Source organism: Channa argus, chromosome 18 (assembly GCF_033026475.1).
Source record: "Channa argus isolate prfri chromosome 18, Channa argus male v1.0, whole genome shotgun sequence".
Taxonomy (NCBI): Eukaryota; Metazoa; Chordata; class Actinopteri; order Anabantiformes; family Channidae; genus Channa; species Channa argus.
Window position 1 is genome coordinate 3,665,493 of NC_090214.1, and position 13,926 is coordinate 3,679,418.

At 40.1% G+C, this 13,926-nt stretch overlaps 1 protein-coding gene across 3 annotated transcripts in view; it reads right to left on the minus strand.

The window, feature by feature from the left end:
* ap3b1a (adaptor related protein complex 3 subunit beta 1a) overlaps nt 1-13,926 on the minus strand; it is a 51,011-nt gene that overhangs the window by 17,628 nt on the left and 19,457 nt on the right. For all 3 annotated transcript variants that reach the window (XM_067485038.1, XM_067485037.1, XM_067485039.1), the window contains exons 14-22: nt 13,721-13,830; nt 13,424-13,600; nt 12,168-12,354; nt 11,208-11,338; nt 10,589-10,748; nt 9,920-10,106; nt 7,439-7,592; nt 5,802-5,850; nt 4,572-4,675 (exon numbers count right to left, since the gene is read on the minus strand). In XM_067485038.1, the coding sequence (XP_067341139.1) occupies nt 4,572-4,675; nt 5,802-5,850; nt 7,439-7,592; nt 9,920-10,106; nt 10,589-10,748; nt 11,208-11,338; nt 12,168-12,354; nt 13,424-13,600; nt 13,721-13,830 (1,259 nt within the window). The remainder of the gene's footprint in view (nt 1-4,571; nt 4,676-5,801; nt 5,851-7,438; nt 7,593-9,919; nt 10,107-10,588; nt 10,749-11,207; nt 11,339-12,167; nt 12,355-13,423; nt 13,601-13,720; nt 13,831-13,926) is intronic.

Consider the following 13,926-nt stretch of genomic DNA (forward strand, 5'->3'; position numbering starts at 1 on the left):
CCATCCTGGACAGGAAGGAGGGAGGTGACAATGAGGCAGGAAGTTGATTGAGAGGCTCTATTATGCATCAACTTAAAGGAAGCTCTGGTGATGGATGACACAGACACCAGTCACCTTCAGAGCCCGGACGCCACGCTCCCAACATCCTCTCTGGCAAATGACCTGAAAATCTCGCTGACATATCCAAAAGGGCTAAAACAGAACTGAGCAGCCGTGTGCCGTGTGCATAAGAAGGCCAATTTAGAGGAAAAGGGTGTGCGGAGTACAGAGATGTATGGGCATATATTGAAAATCCATTTCTGTTTTTGTAGACGCCATCTGCCTCCAAGAACAGGATTTCATTATGCTCGACAAGAGATGTGAAGATTAAGGTAAAGGGACACGTGTTTGACTTTAGGGCCTAATTGTTCTCCTCAGTCAGAAGATGACAATTAATTGAGGGGAGTCACAAAGACCTTGAGGGCAAATTGAATTAAATAAATGTTACTACAGCCATCAAAAACTACTATATTGTAACAAGAAGTGTCTCCATCACATGCAGACAGAGGTTATTTCATTTATGCCAATTTGTCAGAGAATTAGGTATTCTAAAATGATTAATTTAGATTTTTTTTTCCCATTAAAGAACATTAGCAATAATAGAGCATTGTTATTCAGAAACAACGTCCTTCATCCAGCTTCAGCAAGTATTGTTAAAAAAAAAAAAAACTGCCAACAGTTTATATTCTTATTATTAGCATGATAGGTAAAAGGAACTAGGGCTGCTAACTAGAGTTAATCTGATGATTATTGTCTCAGCTAATAAATTAAGCATTTGGTCTATAAAGTGTTAGGAATTCTGAAAATTCAATATCCACACAACAATATTCATGTTACCATCATAAAATCCAGAAAATGGACTGACTTGAGAGGCAGGAACCAGTGCATATTTAGAAAGTTAGAATAACTTATTATCGGATCATCCAGACTGAGTTATCATTCCAACTTGAAAGACCAACAACTTAAGTTTAAGTTTTTCCTTGAATCTAGACCAGCAATTCTTTATTCTTTTGTTTCTCGTGTTTATTACACAGGAAATTCTCACAAGTTCCCTTCTGGAGAAAGTACTGAAGTACTATTTAAAGTACTACTTCAGTGACAGTATGTTTTTTAAAAATAGACTTTTAGGAATCATAACTACTTAAAGCTTTGACTACACATTAAGGTAAGTTACTGAGCATACTTTTAAAAAGTGACATACTTCTTGTTACAGTAATATAATAGGATCACAGAATCTAATAAAAGGTAGATACACCCAGATCAGCTAATAATCAAATGCATGTTAATACACCAGAAATAATCTAAAATACATATAATGTATTTTAAAATACTCTGTCTTAATAGTTTTTCCACTGCTAGAACAACATAGCTGCACAATGTCTCAGCAATTTGTTTATGATAGCATGAATGTGATATTTCTACATTCTATAAAGGTCTCAAACTCAAAAAAACAAAAAAAAACAAAGTTGTTGTCTCAGTTGTTGCTTCCCAGGATACAATTCCCATACACAAGAATAAAAGGATAGAAAAGAACATGCACCCACATAGTTACTAAAACCAGTTAATATTAAAATAAATGCTGTGAGGGCAGCATTAATACACATACATTTCCCAGGCTACCCATTGGCTCCGTAGGCCCTAACAGTGACTAGCTATTTTCATGTGGGCATTTATTCCTATTTAAGAAGCAATCTCTGCAGTTTGAGTGGCAGCGGGAGGTTTGGAGGCCAGGGGCTGCTATATTCGTGGCACTCGGGGTCCTTCTGCTGATTCGTAATTAGACGTGAACCCAGAGCGCCCGCTACGAGGAGGTCAGAGAGGTGAGGAGGGAGGCGAGAGACATAGCGGGGGGAGGGTGGCGCCCGCCTGATGGACACCAAATGAACAAATTATGATGGCCCCCTCTGGGCGTGATGGGGTCAAATGCCCTGTGCCCTGCCACTGACAGTTCAATTTCCCCCTAACGCAGCCCCATTCGCTGGCTGCTAATTATGAATGAAAAGTTATGAGCCTCAGCCGCCCCGCCGCACACACAGACAGCAGTCGGAAGAGGTTTGGGATAGGGTGGAGAGGGTGGGGGATTTAAGAGGAATTTGTGAGAGATCCTAATGTCAAAATGTTATTAGAGAGAGCGGTAGCATGCAGAAACTGGGGAGAGGAGGAGGAGACAAAAGAGGAGGTGGGTCAAAGACAGTGACCAGGGTTAATCTAAATGCCTTTGATAACCATGCAGTAATTCTCTAAAAGGGCCCGAGCGCTCATCTGAGACAGACTCGCTGCCTCTGTCGGCAGATTGCTGAGAAATAGAAATGACACAGGGGCCAGTGTGTGTGTGTGAGAATGTATGTGTGTAAGGGAGAGAGCTGATATGGAAGTGCGACTGCATGGGGAGGGGCACGTGTGAATAAAGGTGAGGTTATTTACCCATGTCTATGAATCCTGATGCCCATCATGTATTTATGCATAGAATTGACTCTAAATCAGGTGTTGATGTGCAAAAAGTTCCCTGTTCTAATCTGCATTTCTATTCTCTATTACTCCCTGGCCTTCACCTGAGGAGGAGAGAGTGACTAACAAGACACACGCTGCATAAATGCTGGCCTGTGAGCAGTTGTCAATCATACTGACTGACAGGCGGTGGGACTGACAGGCCGACTCAGAATACAGAGTAACAAAGGTAGGTACAACACTAGAGCTGGGCCAGTGCTAAAATGCATTCACCTATTACAGGCCAAGTTATTTTTCAGTTTGTCTAACTTCATCAAAGCCAATCCAACTCCATGATAGTGAGAATGAACTGCATCTGAAAAAGAAATGTAATGTCATTTTAAGCAGCTGTACTAGTTGAGGTTGTGGAGACTGTGCATGTGAGTGCAAAGTTAGAGTTTTCCATTTTTTTTTCCATTCTAGCCTTTTATCGGAGGGGAGTTGTGTAGAGGCAGACAGGAAATGAAGGAAGATTGCGGTCGCAACCGAACCAGGAACATTGTGGTTGTGGCATCCACTGTAAGAATGTGGCTACCAATGTTCTGCACGTTTTTTTTTAATTGGATTATTTTGGTATCTTTAAATTTAACTCTTAAGTTAATGAGTTTGAGTGTGACCCTACACTCATTTATTTTTTTACATTTATTTAGACCGTAAATGTAAAATACGTCAGGCAAGAATATTTTGATTTGAAATTCTAGGTTTGGAAACTAACTTCAAACCCAGGAAGCTTAGCTTTAAGGCTAAGCTATGGTAATTGCCTACCTTATACTTAATTGACAGAGGTAAGAGCCAATCTTGCATTCATATTTTTAGCAGGAAACCAAAGAAGCACATTCACAAAATGTTAAACTATCAATGTATTTATCTAACTGTAATACTATTTCTTTTAATTATTCTGTAAATATGTTTTCTCCAGTTATAACCTTGTTGTGTTATTGTTGCCGAGCTACAAAAATAAAATGATCAACAAACTAAAAGTCAAAAAATTGATTTTTTTGATTTAAAGTGAGTTTGAGGATGAATGAAGCATTAACAACAACAGAATATTGGGAGTTGCGATATTATCGAAAGATTAAGAGGTACAACCTTAATATGAAACTTATGAAACAGGTTTGTTATAAATACAGCTTCATGTAGTCAAGTCCAGATTCTTACGACACAATGTCAATCTGGAATGAGTTTAGGCTGACATTAATTATGGATGAGAAAATATCATAAATTCTTAAAAATGGAAAATCATTGGCTTACAAAAACAAGTAATCTTAGGGCTAAAAGTTTTCTGAAATTTTAATTCAATGAGTTGTTTTTTTTTTTTTTTTTTAGATTTCAGTGATCACCTTCAGGTAAATTCAAAAATAAAAATAAATAACACCTGTATGGCCCGATTAAAGAATTTAACAGCAATGAGCAGCAGGGTTACCACAGACCTGCTTCGGAAAGACAAAATAGATACAGCAACAGCAGAAAAAATGGTCTGGACATTTTCCTCCCGGGGGAAGACGAGACAAGATACAAAATACACCAAACGTGTAGAGCCGCTCAAACACTGAGGAGAGAAAGGAGCCGTCACACTAGGAAAGGTCAACCATCAGATATACACAACAAGGAGACACAAGGGACGCAACATCTGACAGAGAGAGATGGAAGGTGACAGAGAGGAGGAGAGAGATAAGAGAGTGAGAGAGGGGGGGAAAGACGAGCGTGAACGGACTCATAGATGAGACACAGAAATAGAGTTCAAGGGTGTGGAAGAGCAAAAGACAGGCGGGCTGAGAAAGACAGACTATAAGAGATACAGGAAACAAGGAGTGCAATTGTACCATCCTGACTGGCTATGAATATAAGAACGCAGAAAAGGTCAATAGTTGGTGTCTGGGGTAGAAATGTATCACAAGGGAGAGAGGCTCATTTTACCATCTCGTATGCTGCTCTGCTGTTCCGTCAGACATAGATATAGTAGCGATTGACTCGCAGCACATACACTGATGAGGAAACGCCATCCTGTTTGCCTGTAATGTAGACACACGTACAAGTATACTAACCTGCATGGTGGAGGAGACATTAGAGAGAGACAGGCCTTCGAGGTCAGACAGCAGGCTTGAGGAGAGGAGCGTAGACTTTGGTGCACTTGTAGGTGCAGGAGTAACTAAAGGACAAACAGAAACGAGAAACTCAAAATAGACACGTTTCTTAAAGTCACTACTGAACAGAAACAAAGTGGACAACAAGGCTCAGCAGTGTAAGACTAATGCAGTCAAAGGGCTTAAAAATAATAGATCAACATAAAATGAAAAAGAACACAATATAAGAAATTTAATTTAGATAAAAATATTTCTAGTTAAAAATTTTAATCTAAAGCGAGGCTAAAACGCTGGAATTTATGTTGGCTTTTAAAGACGTCGAGGCTTTGTTTCATTCTGATTTCCAATTCTTTTATTCTGATTTCCAAGCACAAACCCCAAAAGCTGCCTTCCCAAATGTTTGTCCTGTACTTTGGAGCGACTGAAAGACTGGAGTCAGAGGATCTTGGAGAAGAGACGGGGTCATACCCTGGAAGTATGTCAGACAAGTAGGCCAGTGCAAAACCACGAAGACAAGTACAAAGAGTTTTAAACTCCATATGAAAGCAATTTTAAATTTTGTTGCCAGATTATCTCTCTGAGCCTTTGTTTCAACACAACCCGCAAAACAACAAAACATAATAGAAGACTAAAAATGCAGAGGTGAGTCATTAGTCTTTGCGTGACCCATTTCACATTCTATAATCAATGGCTTTCGGCTTGTCCCTTCGGGGGTCGCCACAGTGGCATGAACTTTTTTTAAGGCCGGATGCCCTTTCTGCCGCAACCCTCCCATTTTGTCCCGAGCCTGGACAAAATATGTCCAGGCCCCCCCACACCTTGGGGGGTGGGATTCGAACCCGAGGGCTTCTGCATCCCAACCCAATGCTCTAACACTGAGCCACCTTTTTCACATTATACATGTATTAGTTGATTGTTTTTGGTTTAATGGGTGGACAAAGATTGTTTTAGTGTCTATTACTTAAAGACACAAATGCAGGTTTTATACATTCTTGCGTTGTATGTTTTGCAAGAGAAAAGGATGAAGAAGATTCACTTGCTACTGGACTAATCATATCTTTAGGAAAAGGTCTCCATCAGCAGTAAAAAAAAACAAACAAAAAAAAAGAACTTGAAAAAGTCAAAAGCGTGTAACCTCTCATTTACTTTGGAAAGTAGTGGTGTACAGTGGGAAAGTGCAAATAAACTCACAGTCATCCAGATCCAGTAAAGAAACTTCTTTGTTGGACTTCATTTCCAGCTGAAAAACAAAAAGGAACCGAACCCCATGATGAACTAGGCAGACCAGGCAGAGAAATGACAACATAAAACTAGTGAAATTTTGTGTTATGCTTTTCAGAGGGTGAAATGTTTCAATTCTGCTGCCAGTGTCTTACCAGACATAGCACGTTCATCCCAGAAACAGATACTCTTCATTTATATGTTACATGTCTGGAATTTCCAACGCCCAGTCATGCTCAGTGTCGTGTCAGAACCGATACATGCCACCTCGTGCATCTAAGTCGGCTTTGTCAGGTGTTGACTTGTGGGAATTACAACACACGCCTCTAGCTCGCACCACAACAGGTCCAATAAAAACACATTTAAACGTACGAGCGCTTTTATCACACTCTCGCCACACCCTCCTAGCCAACCGAGGCTCCGTTCACATCCCATAAAGAGCCATAAAATTCCACTCTGCATACTGCAGACTGAGCAGATGGGGGGGAAAAAATGTCAGGACAGACAGGGGAGTGAAGAATGAGAGTGAAAAGGAACAATAAAGTTAGAGGCCATATCTTATCAGATCTTCTGATTGACGCTCGGCGGTGGTAATAGAGACGGAAACCTTGTTAGTAAATGGAGGTCTGAAAGAACAAGAGAGAGAAAGGGGTGTATGGAAAGAGACTGATAGAAATGCATAATTCATAGGCCATGCCCAAGTGACAAAGTGTATGAAATGAGAATTTCATAGTGCAGAGAAATAATATGATGAGCATAAGAAAAAGATGGTGAGAGCTGAAACTGGGGCAACATTGGAAGCAAAATTACATCCCACAGTCTTAAATGTAATTTCAAAGCTCCCACTGCACATGCACCTGTGTGACAAAAACTCCCATAGAGAAAATGGTGCTAATACACAGACAGAGTTGAACAAAGAAGCGGCCAGATCAAGAGTTTTATGAAACCACAGACAATTTGGTTTTGATCATGTTTTATTTTTAGTACCAGCTGGTAATTTTTTTCCCCACCCATTGGTTAGAAAGAGCTGCTGGATTACAACAAAAATCATACAAATCAACTGTTTTCAATTTTGTTGTTTTAGAACATAACATTTACTTTAGAGTTTTTCGAATCTCTCTCACCTAACTGAATTTGAATAAAGATGACGTCATACTGTATGTCCTACTTGGGTGTACTAGGCTGCAGCCAAACACTGATTTTCTTCCATAGTGTTGTATTTCTCTGTAGACGTGCAGAGTGTTTAATGTTGGGCTCGAAAGCTGATCAGACCTGCTGACATTTAGCCATCAAACAGCAACACTAAGATCAGCTAAAAACACAAAAGCACTCAAATAACTTGTGACATTAACACACTAATATCTGCAAGAGTTGACGGGGGAAAAAAAAAATTTGTACAGCAGTGACGTTTTAACAAGAGCACTATATTTAAGGTTTTCCCTCGCATGCAAAGCCTCGCTAGAGATGGTATTATGTTGTTGAGAACACTTCCCCCCTTAAAAAATAAAAATACATTTAAAAAATAATAAAAAACCCAACATAAAAGCGAGTTCATCCTAGACGCAAAAAAAGTCAGCTTCCCACAGCAAACTAGATAATCATGTCACCTTGGGTTTGGACTTTATGATGCTCTTCTTCTTCTGTACTGTTGGGGGTTCTGAATCAGATTCTCCCTCAGAGTCCGTCTCTGAGCCGGAGGAGCTCTCAGCTGAAGAGCTGCTTGCCCGGGCCACAGGTGCGTTACCATTTTCATCTGAGTCACTGAAACGCACAGAGCAGCACAAAAAGGCCTCAGACATTGGATCAATACAAGTAACGGGATATATGTATAAAACAACAGTACACCATTTATTTTCTTCAGCGCTTAAAATGACACTTTATTTACAACCCCAAATAGCAAAAAATAGTTGGGAAGATCTGTGTTGTTGCCATAAAATTCAAAATGAGCCAAATTTATCCATGAAATGGTAAATTGGGTTGATGAAATCTGCAAATCATTGCATTCTGTTTTTATTTGCTTCTTACACATCTCCCCAACTTTTTGGGAATTGGGGTTGTACATCAAACACATACGGCTTCATGTATATAATTTGTAAGAATATTAGAGAGACCGCCAAGCAAAGCAAACTTGTTGTTGGTGTTTTTCTTTTCCAATCAAGCTGAAAGCTGGAGCTCGGCCCAGTCAGAACAACAGAGATCAATCTGTTTTTATTTGTGAAGTTAATTCAATGGTATATTCACTCAAAAAGATTTTTTTCCATCTTTCTCCTCTCTCTTCCACTTGCTCTGTCCCTCTTCAATTTGTCCTGATAATGAGTGTTTACTCCGCCTGCCTGGGATTTTCAGCCGTTAAATTAATGGGGGAATTGTGACGGTAACTGGCTTTTTAACTTGGGCGATGATGAAAAGCCAGTATTAATTTGGCCTACAGATTTCATTTGTTGCGAACAGGAAAAAGTGATATAAATCACTGTGGGCCTGATTAGGCCCTGCCTGAAATGACTGGGCCATAATGAGGGCATTATGCTGTGTTTGTTGTGGAAGCACTGGGGTGAGCTGCTCTAATTACCGTGTGTATATGTGTGCGTGTGTTTGTGTGTGTTTGAGCACTGGGGTGAGTTGCTCTAATTATACTCTCTAATGGAGAGAACAGGGTCAGTCAGCGGCCTGTCACACAGCAAAATCAGGTACATTCTGTGTGAGTTTGTGTGTCCATGAGCAAATGAAGTAGAGTGCATAAGAAACTAAATTTGCCACTGTGTAAGAGCGTGCGCGTGAGCATATTCAGCAGTAATGACTCAAATCTCATTCATTGGTAACACCAGGCTGCTAAATGGCCAATCAAAAGTCATTATCCATTAGCCATGTAAATGTGGGTTACGCTGCAGGAGGAAAATTCTCCTTGATTAGCTTGTTAATGGAACTCACACTAACGGTATTCCAGCAGCTATGCCAGCCTGAGTGTGTGTGACAGACAGGGGAGAGAGGCAGTGTATATACAGTACACTATAATAGGTGTGTATTGCTCACACCTATTGTAAACCTATCTTGATGTAAACCTGAGTTTACATCAAATCTGGAGGACAGAGAACATTTGGCCCAGGAATCTGATGACCAAACTGTAGCCTTCGAAAAGATGCAGTATAGCATTTGGTATTTTCAGTTCTATTCCCTGCTGGCTAAAAATCTTTCATTTTATAAATTTCTATTTGGTGCCTTTTTTAATCACCTGTTTAATCAACACTGATTTGTGTTGATGTGTTAGTAAAAAATATATAATTATTTTTATTTCTAAGGCTGTAACTTTAACTGCTTATCCTTCAGTATACAGAGTGCTGGGGGCTGGAGCCTATCCCAGCTGTCACTAGGCAAGAGGTCGGGTACAGTACACCCTGAAGGGGTCACCAGTCTTTTTAAGGGCCAGCACATCCACATACAGACAATCACTCACGTTCGTTTTCACACCTACAGTCAATACAGAGTGATAAATTAACTTAAAATGTTTGCCTTTTGATTTCCGTTTTCCTGCGGGACGAAAAGGGAGTAGCTGAAGGAAACCCATGCAAATTATGGGGAGAACATGCAAACTGCACCCAGAAAGGCCACAGCCAGCCAGTGGATTTTAATCTGGAAAATCTCACTTGTTTTCTTAAAGGTGTGAGTTACTTAAGCAACTAAGCAAAACTTGGTTTCTCCAAGCTGAAGGTGCTTGAATCCACTGTTTTTTTTTTTTAGTTTTAGGCGGTTTCCTGGGATACAGGTTCTAACGTGATGAAGTGATAATGTTCCTGTGTTGAGGTAAGAACAGGTCAAACTGAGCAGAAGGAGGCATCGTGCCAGCAGGTGGACTGTCATACAGACTGTAAAAATGGCTGAATCTCTGAACAGATGGATGTTAAGCTCATTGATGCATCAACGCTCTGATCACTTTTGTTGTTGCCTGCGACTCTGCTACTTGACGTAAACACACACCTGTCTAATTAGCTAAGCGACAAAGAAAGAAACAGGTGACATCTGGACACAGCAAATTCACAGGGAAGAAAAATGATGCTTCCAGAGTCTGACACACTGGGGGGATGTAACTGTACCTGTCAGAAGTAGTTTGCTTGTTCTTCTTCCGTGGCATCTTCTTGGTCTTCTTCTTCTTCTTCTTCTTTTGTTGCTGTGATTCAGGTTCACTTGAGCTCTTTTCAGAGCCACTTGAACTCTTTCCAGAATCACTGGAAATGTCCTCCGACTCTTCACTGCTTTCCTCCTCACTCTCACTAGCTGATTCTGCACAGACATTTTTTTTTACATATTAAACAAAACAGATTAATTAAAGACACATCTTTTTATGTTCTTCATAAATCAAACCCTGTTGCTAATAATGTGCATGCTCAGTATAATTAAATACATTTTCATCCTGAAATATTTTAATATTGAAGGCAGCAGTGGACAATAAAGAAGCAGCCACACTGAGCTTTTACATTAACTATGTTGGGACGTGTAGAGACACACCATGTGCAGATTGTGGCGTGACAGAAATTACAGAGACATAAAATCTGTAAACACATAAACCACTTCTACTTAATGCTGTACTTCTGATAAAGTAGATGCTCACTGAGTGTTACCAAACAGTACTTTTTGCCAGCACCTGTAAGCGCGGGTGTCGCTAAATCCACCAGGCTTATATCTTGAAAAACACTAACACATTCAAAAAAATAAAAACATGTTAGACACAAACAGATATTCTTACAACACAAGCAGCAACAAACCTTTACTACTACTATTGCTGCTGCTGCTGCTGCTGTTACTGCTGTCTTCACTGCCACTGTCAGATCCTTCCTCTTCTTTCTCATCTTCATCATCTGAATAGAATTTGTCATCAGACTTGGATTGTTTGGCCTTCCCAAGTGATTGTGGCCACTCTTTCACCTACACAGACAGGACAGAGGAAAGTGAGGTTAAATAAATTTAGAAATACTGGATATTCACTCTTTACATCTCTCAATCACTTTAGAAAGATGGATTCAATTAGTTTTTTTTAAAGAAAGACCAAAGTTATCTATTCCGTTTTTGCCAGCATTTCTTTTAAGTGATATTTTCTGTTAAATCTTCATTATACTTAAAACTAGTCTAAATTAAGGTTTGTTGATACAACCGCTTGTGTTCTGACCTAATCTAAACTTATAACAGAACATTTAAAGTAAACTCAGCTTTGCATATAGTTAATCATGCAACAATGGTAAAGTAATAATTCAGGAAGCTAGTAAAATACAAAAGTGTGCGTAGAGGGATGAATAAATTCCCAAATTTGTCCTTTAAAACTTGGCAATTGGTCCCTTAGGTTATTCTTCTTAATGTAGACAATGCCTAAAATAAAAAGTTGCTTACTGGCTCAATAACCTCCACATTCCTCACAGAAGGGTCTGGAGCAACAGCAGGCCAGTCCGAGAGCTCGTGGTATCCAGTAGCTTTACTATTGATGCTGTGGGAGAGAGTGCCCAGCTGGTAACGGTCTCGATCTGAAAGAAGAGAACAAAACTGAATAAAGTGGGCTGAGAAGGTGAAATTAGTGAAAAAGGGGGAAGAAATATCAAATTCATATAATATAAAAGAAAGATGATAATGAAATTTGGGATGACAGTAACCTCACTTTGCGTCACTTAAACGTCAGTGCAAAGATTTAGAGGCCTTTGATTTAAGATCCAGGCATCCTTACCTCCATCACACACATGCATTTAGTATCAGCTCTGTGTTTGAGAGCACTAAGAGCTAAGAGGAAGATAATCGGTGTCTTTGCCTTGGGAGGGATGCTCTAAAAACGGTGCTTTGTTAACAAAATAGAGAAGGAAAAGAATTTACTCATTAAGAATGACAGAGGCTGTTGACGCATTCCATAAACATCTAGCAGGTTTGAACCACCTCTGAATTCTAATGTCGAAGGAGGGTTTTTTTTTTTTGTCCCTTTTGTCAAGGAGTGATAAAAAGAGAGGAGACAGCCAAATAAGGGAGAGTTTTTTTCCCCCCTCTCTGTCTGCAAAAGGTTACCATTAGCTCAATAATTTACCCATCTCATTAGTCCAAGGTAAAGGGATCTGACCTAACTGCCCTTCAGAGAGACAGACACACCAGAATAATAAAACCACTGCCTAAATCAACTTTGCATACTACTGCAGATAGAGCGACAATATGTGAAATAAAAAGGTCCCGCTAATGTGTTTTCAGTGATTTACTGATGAAGTGTCAGTCACAGGAGAGAAATTTTGTTTAATCTTAAATGTTCATCCTATTTGGAAGATTTATTAGGTTTCAAAATATGATAATATTTGATTTTATAAATGTGTGAATTACCTTTGAAGGTTGACTCAAGGACTGGAGCTGGCTTGGGGGCCAGTAAGATGCGTCGCGCGTACTTGTTGAGGGCCCCACTCTTTTCGTTGGGCACTATCAGCTGTCTTATGAAGCGCGTCCGGTCTCTGATATCATAGTTCTGGTCATATTTGCCGAGGTTCAGAATATACTGGGTCAGCAGCTTGGACTGGAGGACACACGGAGACCAATGAAACCCCAAGTGAGGCAAAAAAGTGGATGTTTACCATAAAGTTGTTTATGAAAAATGCCATTGTTTTGGGGTTTTTTTTGACAAGAGTTAGATCATTGGGTCGATAGCACTCAAGTCAATGCACCATGTCAACAACACACAAGTTCTCTAAACTACAACTTGTTGGTTTTACACAGTTACAGTATTTAGGTTTTCTCAAGTTTCATTGAGTAGAGATATGCTCCATACTTGATCTTATTGTGGAGAGATGCTGACCTACTGTACCTAACGGACTCACAGTACAGCACTGGCTAGCCATTTCCCCCTTCTTCTACGCTTCACGTTATTCTGAGGTAGCTGCCACCTGACACGAAAATATAAACCACAAATTTCCTAAAATGACAAATTATTCCTTTAAAATCAATCAGTATATAGTCACTAACTCTACGTACAATCAACTGAACCGAGCAAAGAAGTGATGTGACTGGCATCGACTGATTCTTAACAAGTAATCTCCTTTACCCCTTTTATCATACCCATATTTTCTTTCTGTAAGAAATTTGAACTATAATATGAACTGGATAATTAAAAAAAAAACCTCTCCTCTGTTCCAAAAACACAGAAACAGCACATGCACTGAGGCAAAAGAAAAAACTAAACTTACTGAGAGCGAATTAAAAACCAAATCCATTCCAGCATTGTCTGTGTCTCTGGGTCTCTCGTTTTCTAACCTTCCCTACACATTACAAACAGCAGGAGATTTAATGATGTGCTCGTTTGAGGAGACAATGTCTAGGCTCGTGGGCCAGAATCACCCGATCTAATGAAATGGGTCTATGGACACCAAGGAGCATTAGGAGATGCACCATTACATTTAAGCTGTCTCATTCACAGCTCTATATCTAAACTGGGCCATGTAGCTCCAAGTCACACAAGTGTTTAATTACACCTAGACAAAGCTTTAGGCACATTTAGATTACAGTAGTCTGAATGAGCAGCAGCGCATTTGCCTTACACTCAGGTAAACACGACAAAAGTGTCTTGACGCTGGAGTTTTATACATTACCTGTTTAGAGTTGGTCAGGTAGAGTTTGGCTGCTAAGTTGACGGTTTGCAGCTTGACAATGTCCTCCTCTGCTGTGAACGTCTTTGCCATCTTGCGGAGAACATCAGGTGCAATCTTCGGCACCCTCTCGCAGTACTCTCCCATCAGCCACAGGATGCTGGCTCGAGCCATGGGCACCTAAAATTCAGGGGGGGGCAATAGAAAAGGGCACAAGACATGTATAACGTTCTTGAAGTAACGGTCATGGTGGACAAATACAGTCTGATCATCCGCACAAAACACACTGATGATCCTTACTGTAATGTTGTCGAAGAGTCTGGCCATATGTTTGATTATCTCGCTGTGCTGGGTGGGCTGAGTCTGCAGCAACTTCTTGATCACTACCACACTCTCAGCTACCACGGTCTCTGCGCACACAAAAACAACCAGGTCTCACCACACAAAAAGGCAAAAACTGCATAGCTACCATCGACCTAGCGCGACCGCAAATATGAGGACTCCAA